Raw genomic sequence first — 20,290 nt, forward strand, 5'->3', positions numbered from 1 at the left:
AAACACAAAAAGGCAAGTAAACTTAAAACAACACAAAGACAGCATAGAATGGCAAAAAATATATATCTAATCGATAAATAAATGCTTACAACAAAATATACATATTAAGGCATAAAGACAAACAAAGTCATTATTTCAAAGGAGTTGGATAATTGCACAGACACTGGAGAATTTTTTTGTTTTGTTGCAGCGCATGTGTTGTCAAACTGATGTTGCTATTCCCTGAGTTTGCTGGTGTTGAGGATTTTTGCATCGTGTCGTTACTTCGATGAAGATGTTTTATTAATTTGCATGTGTTGATCTCTCTCGGCCACCGTAGACACCAGCCTCATCGTGCCCAGCTGCTGCTGCTGCTGTTTTTGCGCAGTTTACGCAACCTCCACATTCTCGAACATCTCTGACGTAGTAGGCGTAAGGTAGGAGGGAGCCATTCATTCACTCACAACAGCAACACACGCACAGAGACAGCAGCGCTAACATGTCGGAGAAGAAGCAGACCGTGGACCTGGGTTTACTGGAGGAGGACGATGAGTTTGAAGAGTTCCCAGCGGAGGGTAAATATCACACATGTCACTGTGTCTTGTTTTACGTGCTGGGAGCGAACTGACGTGGTTTCCAGAGTTGGGCCCCGCAGCAGTGACTCAGCTAGCCAGGGCCGAGCTAGCATTAGCTAGCGAACCTATCGGTAGCCACAGTCCGCTGCTTTAACCATCTGAATGTATTGGTAGAACGAGGCTCCACTGACTTAAATAGTCTGTACTTTTATTTTAATAGTCTTACGTTCGTCCTCGCCATTTCGACCTGCATATGTTCGTTCGTTTCTCATGCTAACGGCTACTAGCTACCTAGCATGGTGGTAGCATAGCTAACAGTGTGAGGTGTTAGCCCCTCAGCTAAACAGAGATTAAGAAGACTTCCTCATCTGTGCTGTTTGATATCCATGTGCCGTGTTTGAGAATTTCATACTTGTGTTTTAAAAGAGGATTTGTTTGTGTATGATGACGTTGTTTCCTCTCCACAGATTGGACGGGTCTGGATGAAGATGAGGATGCTCATGTTTGGGAAGACAACTGGGACGATGACAACGTAGAGGATGATTTCTCAAATCAGCTGAGGTAAACCGAAAACAACTGCAGATCAGTTAACCACGTTCACTGTGGCGTGTCTCAGTCCTAGTTGTTTCGTCAAGCTTTAGTTTTTAAATGAGCCTTAAAAAGAATGTGTCAGTGTGAGTGAGGAATAACAAACACCAGATTGTGTTTATATATAGATCTGCTCAGGCCAAATTACTCACTGATCATGAGCTGTTTTGCTCAGGCGTCCAATCCACAACTTTTTCCTTTGACAAACAAAACACTTGGACACAGTTTGCGTATTTTTTTGTTTGTTAATATTTTGCAGTTAAAGGAATATTCACAAGTTTATGCCTTTTTCATCAGCTTTTCATTTTTGTACTAATATTTTAAGCAGCAGTCAGACGCAGCAAAATTTCACCTTTCAAATCTGAAAATTGTGAAATATATTGCATATAAAACTCTGCACAAATGCTTAATTATTTGATAGAAACCAATTATTGCAGATTAATCCCTATATTTTCATCCCTATTTTCTACACATTTTTATTTAACTTTAATGGGAAATTTCGCTAAATCTGAAGAATGGACAACCACAATATGCTAACAATGCGCGATTATAATCTTTTATGATTCATGAAATCTATTCCTGAAACATTCCTGGTTCTAATGGGACAAAGAATAGGGGAACCCCTGGAGTAAGTAACTGACCAGAACCTAATCTAGCAGCCGTAACCTCAATCAAATAGTCGTTATGGATCATAGTGCACAGGAGAACGGTTCTTCCTTCAGAACAGTTCAAATATTTGTAAGATGTCTGATGTGAACATTCCACAGCATCTCTACTGGGTGAAGGTCTGTTCTCTGACTCGGCCAATACAAGTAAACTTGATTTAAATTTAATAAAAGTTGATGATCTTGTCAGCTGGTAAATAAAATAATGAATTGTAGTGCACACTAGAATGTAAGGATTGTTACTACCTATTCAATAAATATTAGTATTTAGAATCCCAAAATGACAGAAGGAGCCAACAACGTTTCGAACATCGACCGACTTTCTGTATCACTCCATTATAAACTTTGGAATTCTTTTCCTCTTCGTGGTGTTGAGCTATTCAGGTCTACTTCACTGTCATGATGCTGTTTGCATGTTGGTGTAAAGTGCCCCTTTTACTCCACAGGTAGAGCGTCTGTTTTCACAGACAATTCAGCCTTTGTTTCATCAGTAAGAAAAGAATGCTCCTGAAGTGTTGTGGAGTGTTCAAGGTTTCTCCGGCAAACGTCAGCCCTCACTAAAGTGAGTTAAGGAGAGCAGCAGCCTTCATCATGCAATCATGCAGCAGGATTTACAAATGGTTGACTCATGGATGTTGATGTTGACCTGCTCTGGTGAATTTTAAGCTTTTAGGCAGTTTGTTTTACCTTACTGAGCATTGGCTGAACTCAATATTAATAATATTAATATGAAGTTTTTGTATATCATAAATCGAGTGGTTTGAATACATTTTTCAACCTACACGGTTAATGTTTGAATAATATATTCATTACGGACAAGGACAACTCAACGATCACAAACAGTTCAAATTGATTAGTTGTTTTTAACTTTGATGAAGACGAGATCCTGAAAAGACGAATACAGAAGAAATCACACATGTCCCCCTTTACTTGCCTTTTATAGAATCAAAGTTTCATCATAGGATCTGTTCTGCTTTAACAGTTTAACTCTCACTCTTATTGAATAATCAATAACTTGATAGAAAAGTGGCTGGTCTGTTTTTATTGGAGTAAACAGTAATCACTCCAGACAGTAATATGCTATTGTTTTATTTAGGCCAATTATGACAGATATGCTATTAAGCTATTTCTTAAAGATATCATTATTGTTAGAGGGCACACAGCTCCCATATATATGTAATCATCGAATCCATAGCTGCACACATTATGCAATATTTATATGTATTTTTTCACTCCCATCTCTTAATGGTTCTCACAATCAATAGAGGGTACTTATGCTTCAGCCACCCACCTGTAATCATCTCTACTGACTTGATTTTTCTATTTTTCTTTTTCCTCCCTGCAGAGCCGAGCTGGAAAAACATGGTTACAAAATGGAGACATCATAGCGGCTGTCCTGGTTTATATGTATACGATGATTGTGGATATGGACATTTCTGTTTGAATAGAACCGGTAGACCACACATCACCGGAAGATGTTTGACAACGTGAATTTGTTTCTTTTTTGTAAGAAATATGGATAAAAATAAACAGTTTGGAGATTAAAGTTCATTCGATTGTTTTACTGACCAACAATAATGCAGATGTTTAGACTAAGACTGTTACAGATGATACATTTATAGTTAATTTTAGCTTTTTTGTTATCCAGCTCTTATTGAAGCTGTTTTTTTCTAAATCTAAAACTTTGCATTAACTATTTATGTTTGGAAGCCTCCTCAGGGTTTGGCTGTGATATCTGCAGTTTACTGTCTTTGTAAGGAGCTGCTGAGTCAACAGCCTTCCTGCAAATGGACGTCTTATGAACCTGGGTCACGTGGAGCATTTATTTTGGACGATATTGCTCAAGTTCAAGGGCTAATATTTTGAAGCAACCATGTATTTACGTATGCTTCCTTTTATTGAGACTCTCAATGCGATGTCTCCACGTGAGAGGAAGACAGAAAGTATACACAAGCCGTAAAGAAGATGTATGTTAGACTTGCGCAGTGGAAGTGTGCACAATGCAAACAAGTGTGTCTAAGTAGTTGTGATGCATTCTACACACAAGGCAGCTCCTTTGCCCTGTGCTGTATGACATCCCCCTTTCCTCTCAGCCCCACAGTGCTGGGCCGAGTCCCTGAAGGAGAGATTATCCACTGCCGTGTTTGTCAGAGGCAGGGAGGGGGTCTCAGCATGGGGTCTCTCAGCCTGCCTTGCCTGGGCCTGCCCCTACTGCCAGCCAGGCCCTTCTCTTCCGCTTGGCACAGCGGGGACTCTCGTACTGAACCAGAGGCCAATTTATCCCCTCCACACTACCCCGGCAAAATGATTTCTCTCAGTGTTTTGTCGACTCTCAGTCCCAGGGTCCTAATGAGGTGAAATGAATGCCAGTAAGACCAATGCTATGAAAGCAGTTTCCAGCCTGAAAACAACATATATCTTCCTCCCGTAGAAGAAGAAAGTAACTTAAATACAACGTTTCAAGTACAGTAATCAAGCACAATAATTATTTCCATTTTGTGCAACTTTCATTAAATTAATACATTTATATTTTGTTAAATTTATCAAATTTGTCTAGTTCTATATGCAAAATACATGAAACTCTAAATGTCATGAGATGTGAGTTTCACATAAGTGTTCATACACTGTTAAAGTAATGCATATCATGAAGAAGCAAGAGAAGGAGACATTTAACCTGTTATTCAAATGGAAATAAGGGTTTTCTAGATAGAAGTGTTCGTATATAAAAGTATGAAACCATAAAAAAGGCTGTCTGTGCTTCCTTTCACTCTTCCTGCTTGTAAAGAGTGGAACACCCCAAGTTAACATAAATAATATAATCTATAACACAAAAAAAGAATGGGTCATATGAATAACTGCAATTTCTAACAATTATACAGCAGAATTTGAATACAATACGTTTTTTTATGTAAGTATTGCTTCTTATGAGGCTGGTCTTTTATGTGAGGATATGTTTCCATCGCTGCCTTGTGCCTGTGTGTGGCCTTTCATTCCAGGTTCCTGTGCTCTCCCCTTGTGGTGCTTGTTCCCTGTTTGCTGCTTTGCACGTGTTAGTACTTGGAAAGAGTTCTTCTGCACTTCAAAGTGTTGCGCTCAGATTTTGGCATTAAAGGCTGGAAAAGTAAGAAGTGGAGATCTGTTTGCCCAAGCCTTGCGTTTAACTGTTGGCAACTGAAAGCACGCTGACAAGCATCTGACAGTCCCTCGATCTCTTTTGGGAAAACACAGAATCCCTGTTTACTACTGGTTATTATCCCAATCAACTGCTTATTACAGCCCAACAGCTCTCCTGAGTGCACGGCCCAGATTGCGTTCGAGAGACGATGCTCCGGCTCCCTCTGATGTATGTGTCAATAAAGAAAATAAACATTTCGCCAGCGCTGCAGGAAATAAGTGATCTGATCTGACTCATCCATATGGGACACTAAGGCCTATTTATGTCCCTGGAACCAAGGGGCCCTGGGCCAGATGATTATTCTAAGGGTTGCGGAGTCAGTGGAGTGAGAGAATCGGTAAGTGAGAGCAACAGAGGAGGACCTGTGACCATTTTGTTTGTGCTGAAAGCGTAAGATTGGTCCCTTGTGTTTGACGCCGCGAGGGCCTCGATGGGCCCTCAGTATTCCGCCCCACGCGATCGCCGGCCTTTTCAGTGTCTCCACTCGTTCTTTGAACCCATCGAGCGATGACTTCAATTTGGCCAAGCATTTTTGTCGTTCTTTTGTGACCCGCATGATTCAGCTCGACATGAATCGACCCCCTCAATTGAGGGAGAGCGATAACAAATTGTGTATATTTTTAAATCTTATGAAACCATTTGTGGATTATTCTTTTATCAAATGGCAGTTCCGTGTCCTTTTGTTAGCAAGAGGAAGTTTGGTCTTCCGACAGAAATCCAAGACACGCGTCCCACTTTCCCCCCAGATAATTTTCCCGTGTCAGTCACGGCAACAACAGAACGCAGCAAATTCTGTAAACTGACTCTTTCTGAAAGTCCGGATTCCTTGAAAAACATATTCTTAATTGCAAATCATTTTCCCTTTATACCCACGCAGCTCGAAGACCACATGACTCGGTGCGGCAACGCAGTCAATGGAACCGCGGCGAGCACCATTTCATAATACTTCATGTTGGGAGATGGCAGATCCATTGTTCTCGAGCCCCACGAGCCTGTGGGCGAGAGTCCCTGCTGTGTCTCCACTGAAGAAACACACCAGCCTCCCAGGCAGCATATTCCGCTCTATTCTGCACACACTGGAGGCTACTGTGACCGTTCCAGCTCTCTCTCTCTCCGCCGCTGCAGGCCCTGCTCTCTCTGCGTCTCCCCTCTCCATTCCCTTCACCGCTGAGCCGGGGTGAAGATGAAGCTGTCACTGCACAGCTAGGAAGCATGCAGCTGCTACTATAATAGCCCTAATTGCACGTTTCTTTTGTTGGGCTGAAATTAGCAGAGGGGCTACAATACTACTACCAAAGCCCCCCTCCAAAACCTCCAAGTAAAGATGGAGGGGAGAGAGTTAAAAAAAAAAAAAAAAAAAAAAAAAAAAAAAAGACACTCAGGGGTGCGTTCACCAGTGAGATTGCCAACCCCACCGCCGAATGGCCCACACCTGCACACTAGCACCCCCGCTAAAGTAAACACAGATAATAAGGTATAATTACTTTAGAAAATAATAACGAGGAGCACCCCTCCAGACCCCCCTGCTCCCGGTGACAAAGGGCTGCCTGTTTATTGTGGTAGGTGAAACAGCCCCAAAGGACGCTGTCGAGTGCCCTATCAAAAGACCTGAGGTCCCCTCATAGGACAGCCATCAGTGTCAAGGAGGACTGGGGCTTTTAAGTCTGTTCTCCCCTAACTGCCTCAATTAACCAGTGTGGATTGACCACAGGCTAGTTTTTCAACCCCATTCATCCTCATCAAATTGATCCTGTGTTGTCCTCAATGGGTTCCCCCCCCTTTCTTTGTGATCAGAAGAAACCAATGGAAAAATTATACAAATCATGTAATGTGCACAGTGAAATAACATTTGACCCTTTTTATTTAAAGTATTTGTATAGAAAAGAGCATGGGAATACATCATGTACATATGCTGATGTGCAAAATAAATGTAAGGAATAATGCATTGAATAGTTTGTTTCTTTGCTTATAGATATTCTCTCAGGACAGTTGAAATGAAAAGGTTGTAATGAGTCAGAAGGGAAACTGCCTGCTATCGTTTTGCTTAATTTAGCTTAGCATAAACACTGCGGTCCAGACAGAAGAAGAAGACAAAATCCCCAAATCACGACTGTTTGCTGTCCTGGCTCAGAAATGGTGGAACGAGCTCCCCATTGACATCAGGACAGCAAACAAATAAAAACGATTTTGAGATTAGTTGCACTTGTACAATGCAATTACATTTAACACTTGTAGTTTGTCTTTTTTGAAGCAAATTGTACTTACTTGATTCTTGCTGTTCTAGGTTTGTATCCTCATGATTGAATGCAGTTATTGCAAGTCAATACATTTTTCCTCCATGTCCCATCAAATAACATGGAGGAGAATATGTATGACGTATAGGCGGCAATTGAGACATTTTGGCTTCAGGTTTTGGGAGTGGTCTATCTTTATATACAGTGGTTGCAGCCAAAAAGTAGGTTGGCACATGACCTTCTGCGACATTGTCCATTGTGATTTATTCAAGTAATTTTTTTTTTCTCCCTCATTTTGACAGAGCCATGCTTGCTGCCTCCTCCAAGTTCCAATGCTTAGCCTAGTTAACTGGTTGCTAGCTTAAGCTTCATTCAAGATTTTTATTATCAAATGCACAACAATAACATTAAGCAGTCGCTGGCACTGAAATGCTTGAGTCACAGGCTCTCTTCTAGCAATGCTCAATAATTACAAACAAAAAGATAAAATAGAAATAGTATAAAATAGAATAAAATAGAATATCAAAAATTGAAAATAGAAAATAAAATTGTAAATATCTAAAAATATATATATACAGCTCAAGAGAAAAACAGAACAACAATAGTTCAATTGTGTGCAGTAGTGCAAATATTTACTGGACAGATATGAGAGTTGTATCATCCTACAATCTTTCCATAAGTTGGGGAAAGGCCATGATAACCAAGATGTCAAGCTGTTTCTGAACCTTTCTTTACTTGTGTGATGAAGGCGTCCCCGTGTGTATGCTTTGTCACCGTAGATTCTACACACCTCATGTCAATCTCAGAATCCAGAAAATAGCATAAACTGACTACTCTCTTTGATCTGTAGAAACCTAAACACGCCTTCACACCGAGCACCAAGCTCCATACTCTGACCCAAAATGTCATACTTGTGGTTGAAGGGTAACATAAATACATAAAATGGAAAAGGTTTTACCCCACCTCGTTACACAACTAACGGATACAATATTCATATTACATTTCATGCGTTGAACTGAAATTTCTGTGTTTTTCTGGCGTCATCAAATCCCAGCTGAAAATGAGGATAAACTCATCTGAGCATGTGAACATGACACTGGATAGTTCAGACGGTATGGGATCACGCAGCGGCCTCACTGTCACTTAAACCTGCCTGAAATTTAAACCGATCTGACATGTTGGCACACGGAAAGAAACAGATGGGTATGTTTCAGTTTAACGCTATCCCCGGTGCTTGAGTCACTATGAAAACACGATTGTGGTTTGATGTCAGGACGGATTACGAGTGCCCTGTTTCGGCCGGGCTGTTGATGACACGAACCATCCTGCAGGTCTTCGACAGATAAAAAAAAAAAATGCACAGAAAATACGGTAAATGCTAGTTCATAATAACCTACCTAGTCAAGAACGCAAGCCATGATTTGAGAGTCAAGTCTAGGGTTGCAAAGGGGCGGAAAGTTCCATGGGAAGAAAAAAATAAATACGCAAATTAAACGCTGAGCAATAAAAACATCATTCAAAACTCTATTTTAAAGATGTATGGAATGCAGCACACACTGCACGTTGAATTTCAACCCTCCACTGTGCATTCTTCCATCACATGCACAGATAATTCCCAGCATCCTTCACTCTACAGCAGGGCTACTGAGGCCTGCTGTAGTGTGCAGGACTAGTCAGGTAAGTTTCAATGATATTACATTTGCAAATACTGTGCAAAGACCTATGTTAAGAATGACACAACGATGCAGAAGCATATAGTCAAGTGCCCAAAGTTTCCTCAGGGCTCAAATCAGCCTATGACAAAACAAAATGTATATATTTATGTCTGTATATGACAAGGTAAATACAGTTAGTATAAATTACCCACAACATTTCCAGTTTATTCCTGTTAATTCCCGTTAATTCCCGTATATTCCCGTTAATTCCCATGGAAAGTTTCCAACTTTGAATATTCCCGGAATTTTGCAACCCTTGTCAAGTCACACTGAAATATATATTAAAATGTCGAAAGTTAAATAGTAAACGTTATAGTTTTTAGCTAGATTACACTTTCTATAAGAATGGACAATATGTCTACTACTCAAAAGTGAAGCCAAATCGTTTCCATTGCCTCCTGGGGGCCGGCTGCAGTAAAGTTTCTCACATCCCGCCGCCTCGACTTTAGCCGATGGGATATGGACCAAACACTGATGAATGTTAATTTTTGGGTGGTTTGGGTTTTAAATAGTTCTTTAATCCTATGATAACGGGTGAAACATCACGATTGACAGCTGAGATTGACTTGATCTATCTATCTATCTATCTATCTATCTATCTATCTATCTATCTATCTATCTATCTATCTATCTATCTATCTATCTATCTATCTATCTATCTATCTATCTATCTATCTGTCTGTCTGTCTGTCTGTCTGTCTGTCTGTCTGTCTGTCTGTCTGTCTGTCTGTCTGTCTGTCTGTCTGTCTGTCTGTCTGTCTGTCTGTCTGTCTGTCTGTCTGTCTGTCTGTCTGTCTGTCTGTCTGTCTGTCTGTCTGTCTGTCTGTCTGTCTGTCTGTCTGTCTGTCTGTCCGTCCGTCCGTCCGTCCGTCCGTCCGTCCGTCCGTCCGTCCGTCCGTCCGTCCGTCCGTCCGTCCGTCCGTCCGTCCGTCCGTCCGTCCGTCCGTCCGTCCGTCCGTCCGTCCGTCCGTCCGTCCGTCCGTCCGTCCGTCCGTCCGTCCGTCCGTCCGTCCGTCCGTCCGTCCGTCCGTCCGTCCGTCCGTCCGTCTATCTATCTATCTATCCATCTATCCATCTATCCATCTATCCATCTATCCATCTATCCATCTATCCATCTATCCATCCATCTATCCATCTATCCATCTATCCATCCATCTATCCATCTACTGCGGCCACAATACCCTGATTGCTACTGCGTATACTCTGTCTCCAAAAAGCGTTGTCCATCTTTACAAATTGTTTAAATGGACACGATGGAAACGTGATGGGGGGGAAAAAAAACATGAAGTAGCACTTTATTCTTCCATGAACACACCATTAAACCACAAACCTGTCTGAGGTAGAAACTCTCACTGAGTAAATGTTTTGCATCTATTTAACACACAGTCTTTGTGGAGTCCAGTACTTTTACCAACACAATTGGGGGGAGGAAGGGGGGGGGGTAATAGCTGCTGTGATTAAGGGTCTAATGTAAAGTGAATCAGTGCTGCGTGTGAGTCATCTCCACGCTATCATTAAACCTCGATGTGCAACCGAGCCGAACGGCCCTGCGAGGATGGCAGCGTGTTTTTAAACCGTGACGTCTGTGGCAACAACACCCCCCCCCCGCTGCGCTTCCTTCCCGTTTGCCCGAGATACCTGGCAATTAGTTTGTTGTCTATTCTCACTCCCCGATTTTTTTTTACCCCCTCATCCACTCCCAAGCCTCCGATATTTGAACACACTGGATCAGCCACCCACCTGTCCTGCTGCACTTAAAAGCAGTGGACAGTGAAGGAAGAGAAATGAACAGGGTGGGGGGGGGGGACACAATTTAGACACCGGAGAGGCTTTTTTTTCCGTCCGAGCAGTAAAGCATGCTTGATGGTGTTATCATCTCTGGTGAATTATCAGGCCTCTGATAATTGTAATTAATCAATCATCAGGCTCACTCGTGCGATTCCATGAAACCCAGCATCACTGTAGATCAACCTGAGCAGTGTTGACCTATGAGAGAATCAATGTGCAACCTGCATGATTCAAGGCGATAGCTGGAGCTTCCTTCACTCGGATCAAGTGATTAGAACACGGTTAATTAAACGCTTTGGTGTCTGCATCATAACCACGCCAGGGAGGGAAACAATCGCAGTAAAAAAAGGCCATTAAAGATCTTTAACATCGTACGATTCAATTCAAGTGGACATAAAAACAAGCTTGCAGGACAAATTCCCTCTCCTTATTCCCATCGATCATCTTCACTGCATCCGACTGAGAGCGTCACCGCTTCACTGTGTGGCCCGGGTTCAAAACAATAGCACATGTTAGAGAAAAGAGAGCGAACTGACAGACAGACTCATAAAAGAGGACGCAATATTTTTTCTCCCGCTCTCTTTGACTGTCTTTGCCTTTCGTCACTCTCTTTCTCTGCTCCCTCACACACACACGCACGCACGTCTGGGTGGGAGGCCTTGGCCCAGACACAGTCAACTGGTCCCAGTCCCAACAAGGAAACAATTAATCATGTGTGAGCGGCTGTCTGAGTGTCTGCTCTCTGGACAACAACAACACTCAGCCATTTATCTCCCCTCAAGGCAGGACAGCCTGGCCAGCGCACCACGCAGGCATGCACCCTGTCATCCACACACACACGCACACACACACACAGACACACACACACACACACACACACACACACACACACACACAGATGTGCGAGAACAAAAATGCAACAGAGTCACTTTCACTCAAATGTACAAGAACACCCACATGCAAAGTGTAACTACACATGCACAGACAACACATTAATACCAAGCACTTACACACTACACTTACACAGAAGAATGATATTTGATAAAGCAAGGACACGCACACTCACGCACACTCACACACACACACACACACACACACACACAAACACAGACACACACACACACACACACACACACACACACACACACACACACAGACACACTCACACACAGACACACACAGACACACACACACACACACACACACACACACACACACACACACACACACACAAATGCAACAGACTCACTTTCACTCAAATATACAAGAACACCCACATGCAAAGTGTAACTACACATGCACAGATAACACATTAATACTAAGCACTTACACACACTACACTTACACAGAAGAGGAGATGTGATTGATATTTGGTAGAGCAAAGACACACACACTCACACAGGTGCTTGGTGCTTGGTGTTTCGTCATCCTAATCAGATAGATGTCAGCACTCCCTAATGGCCATGCTGACAAACACAGGAGCTACACACTGCTGTCTCACTACAACATGTCTGAGATCAAACACACACTAAAATTAACTTAACTTTGATTTCATAGTTAATTTTTGGAGTGAGGCCTTTTTTTTCTGTTGCTGCCGCCTTTGATAGTTCAAAGGCTGTTTGCTGTTCAGCTGGCAAAAAACCGAATGGAAGGACTGAGTTATTTCTCTTGCTCTCTTCTGAGATGAGGGCGCAAAGCTGAGTTGACAGTCATTTCACTTCAGGAAATGTAGTCCTCTCTAATTTAACTCCCGGGTCTTCCGACGTGGCAAGGTAGGTTAGGAGTGAGCTAAAACAGGCGAGACTCAGCGAAAACGAAATCGGAAATTTGTCGTCGATTTCCCAGTTCTGCATCTCTAGCTCAGACAGGGGGTGGTTTGTGAGCGTGGGCGTGTGGGTGAGCTCGAGGAGTATCCCAACATCTGTGTCGGTTTGAAAGTGTGTGTGTCTGTGTACTCGTGAATCGATGCGACTGTGTGTGCAACTGTATATGTGTTAGTGCATGTCCAGTGTGGTGAAAGAAAAAAAAAAGGGGCTCGAAAAAACCTCAAGTGGTGCAAACAAAGAGGCCGGTGTGTGTTTCAGGATGGGGCATCTGGATGGCATCAGGAGAGCCTGGCAGATTGCTAGTGACACAGGTTACTCCTGAGGTCCCTGGTGAGGAACGTACCACAGTCTGCAGCGGAGGAGAGGTTTTGAAGCGCTATTGCAAAAAAACGATAGTAAATAGGAAAATAAATGCATCTGCATTCTGGTGTTTTCGTGCAGACAGTTTTTTTTTTTTTTTTTTTGAGTTACACCACCCACTTCTGAGTGAACTTTGCAGGTGAACCATTGATAGGACTTGAGCTGCTTTTATACATGCGCTGAAGTTTGGACATTTTCCGTAGGGGCTATATATGGAAAACAAATGTCTGGGTCAGTTGCTCCGGACATTTTTAACACGCGAACAGTGGTGTATAAAGTACTTAAAAGCCATACTTGAGTAAAAGTACAGATATCTTACCTGAAAGTGACTTCAGTAAAAGTAAAAGTCACTCGTCAGAAAATGACTTGAGTAAAAGTCTTAAAGTAGCTCATATTAAAAGTACTTAAGTATCAAAAGTATCTGGTGTTGAAATGTACTTAAGTATCAAAAGTAAAAGTACAAGTACCAAAATTAAAAATGCTTTTTATAGTAGGCCTATACAGACACAAAACAACCCAAAATGTTTCTCCTCAAGATTTATCTCAACTGACTGAAAAATGGACTGTCCTGTGGACTCCATTGAGGAAGTGGGGGACAGAAGGATGTTAGCCAAGCTGGCGTCCATCATGGGCAACACCTCTCACCCCCTACATGACAATGTGGGGTCCCTGAGCAGCTCCTTCAGCAGCAGACTGTTACACCCACGGTGTAAGAAGGAGAGGTTCCGCAGGTCCTTCATCCCGGCTGCAGTCAGGCTCTACAACACCAGCACCACCTGATAATGTTGTAGTCCCTGTCTATTATCTTTATCTCCACTCAACCTCTCACCATAGCTGCATTTGTATTTTTATTTTTCTTATTTATTTTTTATTTTTTTACTCAGATCACTACTATGCACAATAATATTCAACACTTTACATCTATATTTATATCATGGTCACTTATAATGGTTACATTGCAATATTTATATTTTCCTTTATGCTATCTTGTAGTATTATTTATATTATGGTCACTTACTTTTTAATTATTTTTTCTGTATCATGGTCACTACTGTTGCAATATTACTTATAATACTTTTGTTTTCATTACAAAAACACTTACATCATTCCACTTTCTCCCCAGTACCTGCTTTTGCACAGTGTCTGTTTTGCAGGTTGTTTTTGTTTTTGTTTCTGTACTCTCATTATGTGTAGTTTAGTAGTGTATATATTTTGATCTTTCTTTTTTATTGTGCTTCGGCACTGTTATTTAAATTCTGTTTTTCTCTTTTCTGCTGTAACAAGTGAATTTCCCCGTTGTGTGGATAAATAAAGATCTAATCTAATCTAATCTAATCTATAATAACAACAATATGCATGTAATGTATATAATGTATAATTTTACAAATCTAGATGCTGAGGTTCAAATAGTAATGGACCAGTGCATTTGAACTTCTAGAGACAACAAAGAATCAACAACTAAACAAGTGCCTCTTGTGTCTGCCCAGGAATATTAATAAACCACAGTATAACCACTAAAACATTCTGTAAATATCACCAGACATGGACCTTTCATCAGTAGCAGGAGTGATACCAAATGCCCCTTATGATAACTAAGCAAAGGGAAACTAGGCACACAAAAATTACATAGTTTCTCTTTTGTTAACAGCCTGCAGAGGGCTAGTACAGAGAAGAAGATGTCACCTTGAAAAGACATTGATATGCGAGAGCTTTTAGCGAAAAGGGTCGACGCCAGTGTAGATGAGCTGTAAAAAATGTAATAAACATCAGCAGAATTCAAACGTTACGTGAGTGGCAACAGACAAACATTGTCTTGTCTTCTTAATAGTTTGATATTTTGGCAGATACTTATTTTGCGTTTGTTTGATCTGTACAAAACCGAGGTATGAAATCCACACTGTGGTTTTAGAGGGGCTCAGTGTCTTAGATAAGGTGCAGTGCAGGGATCAAAAAGTCTAAACCCACATCTATAGAATAAGTCATTCAAACACATTTAATCACACAATCCGTGTTACAGTCTAAAACTTCCTGCACCAACTTGAACTTCAATTAAGTCATTTTAGACAAACACAACCATCCTTTCCTCTGGATCTCTCCTTCACTCTCAGGCCAGGTGGCAGCTTGACAGGAAGAGGAACAGGAAAGGACTTAAAGATTTGCTGCTGTTCACATTCTCCTTCAAACACCCCCCCCCCCCCCTCTTCATCAGCTCCCACAATGCCTCTGTGATCAGTGGTTATGAGAAAGCGCAGGAATCGGACAGACAACTGCCTCGACCAGGGGAAGAAGAAGGGGAATAGAAAGAGTTTAAGCCTCCTCTTTTTCTGTTTCTGCCACCTTTTCCCCCGCCCTCATTTCCTTCGCCTGGTTGCTCTGTGTTAGCGTGGTGGTGGGGGGGGGGGGGGGGGGGGGAGGGGGAAGCATCTGGGTTCATTTATCCCGACCCAGGCAGGCTGGAGGACCCCTGTGCCCTCTCTGGTTGCAGGGGTATGAGCATGCTTCAGTGTGGGTCCTTGTTGTTGTGAAAGAGAAGAGCTGGGCCTGTCTGGACCATCTCAAAAGCTCCCATCCACCCCACCCCCCCCACTCCGCCAGGCCCGCCGCCCATCCCAGATGCCCTTAAGCATGGTTAGTGTAGCGCTTCATCTGAACTGAAAGATACTAAACAGATTCATCCAGAAGCTACGGGGGAGACAGGCCGCCTTGAGGTTTAGGAGGGTTTCACGTCAGAGGGAAAAGAGGGAGGGTGGGCAGAGGAAGCAAAGTTGGTGCTTCAAATAGTGTGTGTGTGTGTGTGTGTGTGTGTGTGTGTGTGTGTGTGTGTGTGTGTGTGTGTGTGTGTGTGTGTGTGTGTGTGTGTGTGTGTGTGTGTGTGTGTGTGTGTGTGTGTGTGTGTGTGTGTGTGACTGTCTCACGTGTTTATGGATCCCCACGTCGACATCTGCATAATGAGACAAGCGGATATACACAGCATCCGAATAAAATCTGTGTGTGTGTGCACAGGAAATGCCCTCCCCATGTCCCCGGGACCGCAGGTGAAGCGACTGAAGCGGCGTTTCACCCCCCCCACCCCCCACCCCCCCCAGCTCGACACTGCCTGGTATAACGCACAGGTCCACTCTGTGCCACACGTCAGCCCGGGTTATCAAAGCGCACGGCTGAATGGAAGCAGAGTGAGTCTGGCTGGTAACTTAAAGTCGTTGAGAAGTTATTCAAACACCCAGTTATTATGGTGTAAACAAAAGGCGGCTTGTCACACTCTATTACAAATATGGTGTTTACAAGAATGCCACTTTAATGCAGTGCTTATTATGTATGATGACTGAGGATAGTGTTTGACAAGCGACTGATTGGAGAAATGGAAGTGGACCATAAGAGGCATTGTTTTGTCTGTGGACAAGTGACTAGAACTCTGTTTTGCAGATATGCTCCCGATAAAGAGAGGACTTATTAGCCTCTGTGTATTAGCACAACAAAATGGCAAAGTGTGCCTTCTGAGTTCAGGATATCAGACGAGAGAAGAGGGACTTCATTAGAACGGCTCCACCTCTCTGCTTTCTACCATCATTTCTTTGTATTAATTTCAAGAATTTGTCTTTTATGCAAAACAGAGTTGTCTTCATTCATCCTATGCCATCCGGGCAGTTTGCCTACTGTGTGGTTTTGAAGACTCTCCTACGTTATAGAAAAAAAAAGGTGCAAGGGTTGTGTCGTTGCACAATGGGTGTTTTAATCTCTGACTAGAGGGAAAGAAAAGTGTTTATAATCAAGTGGCTGCAGGTTCGAGGCCACTGTGTCGGTCAGCAGCCATGTGTCTTTGAGCAAGGCATCTAACTTCTCATACATGACGGGTCTGAATCAGATAAAATTGTGAAAATCTAAATACGATGCTTGGAGGTGTCAATATTAAGGGCCTCCCGACAGGGGACATAGAGCTAATCTGACAGAAAGATGCCCATTAATCTCCACTTTTAGTTACTTTAACTTTTAAAGAATAGCTCTAATATGTGTGCCCACTGAGTTAAACAAATTAAAGTCAATAATATGGTGTCATAAAAGTTATTTTGCCTTTTTGTCTAAGGGTGGATTTGATGAAACTTTTAGTTCTGTAGTATTTGACATTGTTTTTCATCTTATTGTCAACTATTTCTTAAAAAACAGTGCCCTGGCCTTTGATCCATGTCCCACCCTTCCACCAAGTTGAATAGAAATTCATTCATTTGTTTTTGCGTAATCCTACTGAGTGCTGACAAACAAACAAAGAGGTTATGTTTTTGCCCTTTCTTGTTTGTTGGTGTGTCAGCGGTAACAAAGTGGAAATCAATATCTGAACTTCCTGACATCCCTGCTTTACCCGAGGCACTCATAGCAACAAACTCAAAATGTTCAAAATGTTTATTCTATTAAAAACATTTTCGCCCCAAACAGTTCAGAGCGTTAAAACTACAAATTATTTTCTTATAGGAGTTAGAGGAGGATTTGTAGCATATTATTTTCAACAGCAGTATTTATGGCAGCAGGAGGGCGTACACAGGATTGACTCCAAAGCAACAACAGCATATCACCAGTTTTATCATTTCAAATTACAAATTGATATATAAATATATATTTTCTGGCTTTGCGTCAGTTGACAGTGAAAGTGGAAGTATTCCCGAGCAGTGGGAAACAGGACAAAACCACTGCCACAAGCGACCTCCTCCTTTTTTCAGGTCAAAAATGTCTTTCAAATCTGAATCTCATTACCATTTCATGAATACGTCTTTTTTGGAATCCATTAAGCTTTTCCTTCCTAAAAAATACAATAAGAAATCACATTCAACCCAAAAAAAAAGAAAAGAGAACAAAGCCAGAACGAGAACATTACAAGCTCCTTTAGCTCTTTGAGTCCCCTTAAGAAGAGGCAAGAAAAAAAAAAGAGAAAGATGTGAGTGAGTGACAGATGATAGCAATAAAAGTAAGAACAAACTGGCCATTTTACTGCGGTAGGGCCATTTGAGAAGGGATTATTAACTTGTCAGCATTTCAAACTGAGACACAACTTTTTCTCCTGCAAAACACATCCCCATGTCTGTGTTACTTTTATTAGAAAGTCTTTAAACCTTTGACCTGGAGGGCCTCCATTATTGGCTGTTAATAGGGACATGCTGGTCAGCGGGGCGACCCTAAGTGCCCTATTAATCATTTGTTTAGAGCTCTGGCCCGTTTTGGAAGCGCTGTGTTTAGCGTTGCGTTTAAAAATAGGAGGAGGCCGATTGAGACAGCCGCCCGCCACTCGTTGCTCAAACTGTCAGGACGCGTGGGCCCTTGGGGACGCGGCAGGAGACGCCTCGGGCCGTGGAAGTTCAAAGGTCGGCAGGTTTATCATTATTACCCACTTATTGTGGCGACCGACAGCATCACTGTTGGTTTGATTGCTAAAAATAGAGGCTTAAGTGCCGCTCCGGGCGCGTGACGAGCAAGAGCCGCTCCCCGTGTACATTCTGATGGATTTTTTCATGTAAACAGTCAAGAGTTTCATGTCAAAGTCGCAACACACTGTAGTTTATCTGCCTCAAGTAAATTTTTGCCGTTCATGAATAATTCAAAAGGAGCCAAGCGAATGCTGCTGCAGGCTTCCCACACTAAATGCCACAGGTAAGTGAGTTGTTTTCTGGCAGATTGACAGTGATGGGAAATAAAATGTCGCGGGATCAAATCATTAATATCGTCAAATATTGTTATGTGACAGGCGCAAAATACAGGTGTGGAGATTGCATCTGCTGATAAAACATTACTTACAGGCATTTTTCCAATAAGCGATGGACTCGGTGCTGTCAATATTTGGAGGGGATGTGAGGTATGCCCCGGCGAAGGCCATTTTGCGAGGAGCAGAGAGCCTGCTGGGAAAAATACAGTGGTTCATGCTGGGTCTCCGGGAAGCTGAAAAGCCACCAGCAAAAAGCTATGAATTATTCTGAGTGCAAAATACATTTTCTTTGAAGACTGTCGGGCCATTAGAGCCCTTTTGCTCCCTTTTAAATTGTTTTTATGCTGTGAGTAATGTTAACCTTCGCTTTTGTAGTCATGAAATTCTCTCTGCTCCTTTTTTCCCTCCTGGCACAAAGCACAGATTGGCTGGAAAAGTGAAAAGGGAGGAAAAGAACTAAGGCTTTTATACTGGTGTCTACAGACCTATGTTCCTTAGTACATTAGAGACTCGATGTGCATAAGAATCAATCCACACAAATGACATATAACCATACGTGTTCTTAGGCTCAGCATGAATATTGCAGAGAAAAACTTTGAAAAGAACTTTGATGATGATGGAGGAAGAAAACCATTTCACAGTTACGTCAAAGGAGCTATAATCAAGTCAGCACATTCACTGTTGACCATGATAGCAGACTTTCAAAAATGGAAGTGGTCCAGTGGTTACCGTGATCCACGATAGGCAGATTCTGAGAGTATGGGCCCCTGTGAAAATTCATCTAACACCAGAGCAACCTTTACCTCCAACAAAGAGGATATGATGTCGCCCCTGTCCATTTTTTTTTGTTTGTCTGTTTCTTTTTCAGCAAGATTACACAAAAACTACAACAGATTTTCAAATCAAAATCTGTTTATTGAAGGATTTTCAATATATATATAAATGCAATGCTGAATGGACGTTATAGAGACAGGAGGTAAACATGAGTACAACAATCAACACCAATGTGTCCAGACAGACATGGATTGGGCAATATAACTTCAGGAACAAACAAAACAACAAAAAAAACAAAAGGTATCAACAATAAAAGAAAAACAGGAAAAAACAAACAAATGCAACGTTATACAGAAAAGAAAGAAAATATATCAAATAAAATCTTCAACAGATTTTGAAAAAACTTTTGAAAATTTTCTTTCACGAAATAATTCACGGATATATTTTGTACATTTTCACCAAGTACCTACGGAAGAACAACGCATCTTAGTCAGGGGCCAACACCTTGGGCCTGTAGCCAGTATGTGATTTTGGGGGGGATGAGGGGGGGGTACCATCCTCTTTTAACCAAAACTGAATCCCCCTTTAATAATCTGCCATCCTCCTCAGCCCCAAACAATCCCAAAAAAACTATCCATCCAATGTTATCACATGACAGGAAGTGATTGTTCTTGCACATCTTATATGATATGGTTGTTTAGGCAGAAAGTTTATCACAAGTCACGGAAATAGATAACACACACACACACACGCAGACCAGATGACCTCTCGCGCTCCGCACCACGTGCACAGCTGATCCTCTCTCCTCCTCTCGCTGCAGCGGCGTGTGGTCTCCATGGTTACGCTGTCACGCAGGAGGAAGTGGACGTTCTGACAGTGAGTCTGTTGAACAATGGCAGCTCAGGTAAGCAGCTGAGGAGTTTTC

General features: G+C 42.1%; 2 protein-coding genes across 2 annotated transcripts in view; both read left to right on the forward strand.

Moving 5' to 3' along the window:
- The first annotated feature begins 401 nt into the window (after positions 1 to 401).
- sem1 (SEM1 26S proteasome subunit) lies at positions 402 to 3,358 on the forward strand. The gene is made up of 3 exons (XM_061092812.1): positions 402 to 554; positions 1,022 to 1,115; positions 3,153 to 3,358. The coding sequence occupies exons 1-3, from the start codon at positions 479 to 481 to the stop codon at positions 3,193 to 3,195; spliced, it is 213 nt and encodes a 70-aa protein (XP_060948795.1). The 5' UTR covers positions 402 to 478; the 3' UTR covers positions 3,196 to 3,358.
- A 364-nt stretch (positions 3,359 to 3,722) lies between these two features.
- Positions 3,723 to 20,290, forward strand: part of LOC133026443 (electrogenic aspartate/glutamate antiporter SLC25A13, mitochondrial) — a 63,982-nt gene continuing 47,414 nt past the window's right edge. Inside the window, 4 exon segments of the mRNA XM_061093336.1 lie at positions 3,723 to 3,763; positions 3,901 to 4,064; positions 15,909 to 16,091; positions 20,186 to 20,269. Of these exon segments, the coding sequence (XP_060949319.1) occupies positions 3,723 to 3,763; positions 3,901 to 4,064; positions 15,909 to 16,091; positions 20,186 to 20,269 (472 nt within the window).

This window comes from Limanda limanda, chromosome 19 (assembly GCF_963576545.1).
Source record: "Limanda limanda chromosome 19, fLimLim1.1, whole genome shotgun sequence".
NCBI lineage: Eukaryota > Metazoa > Chordata > Actinopteri > Pleuronectiformes > Pleuronectidae > Limanda > Limanda limanda.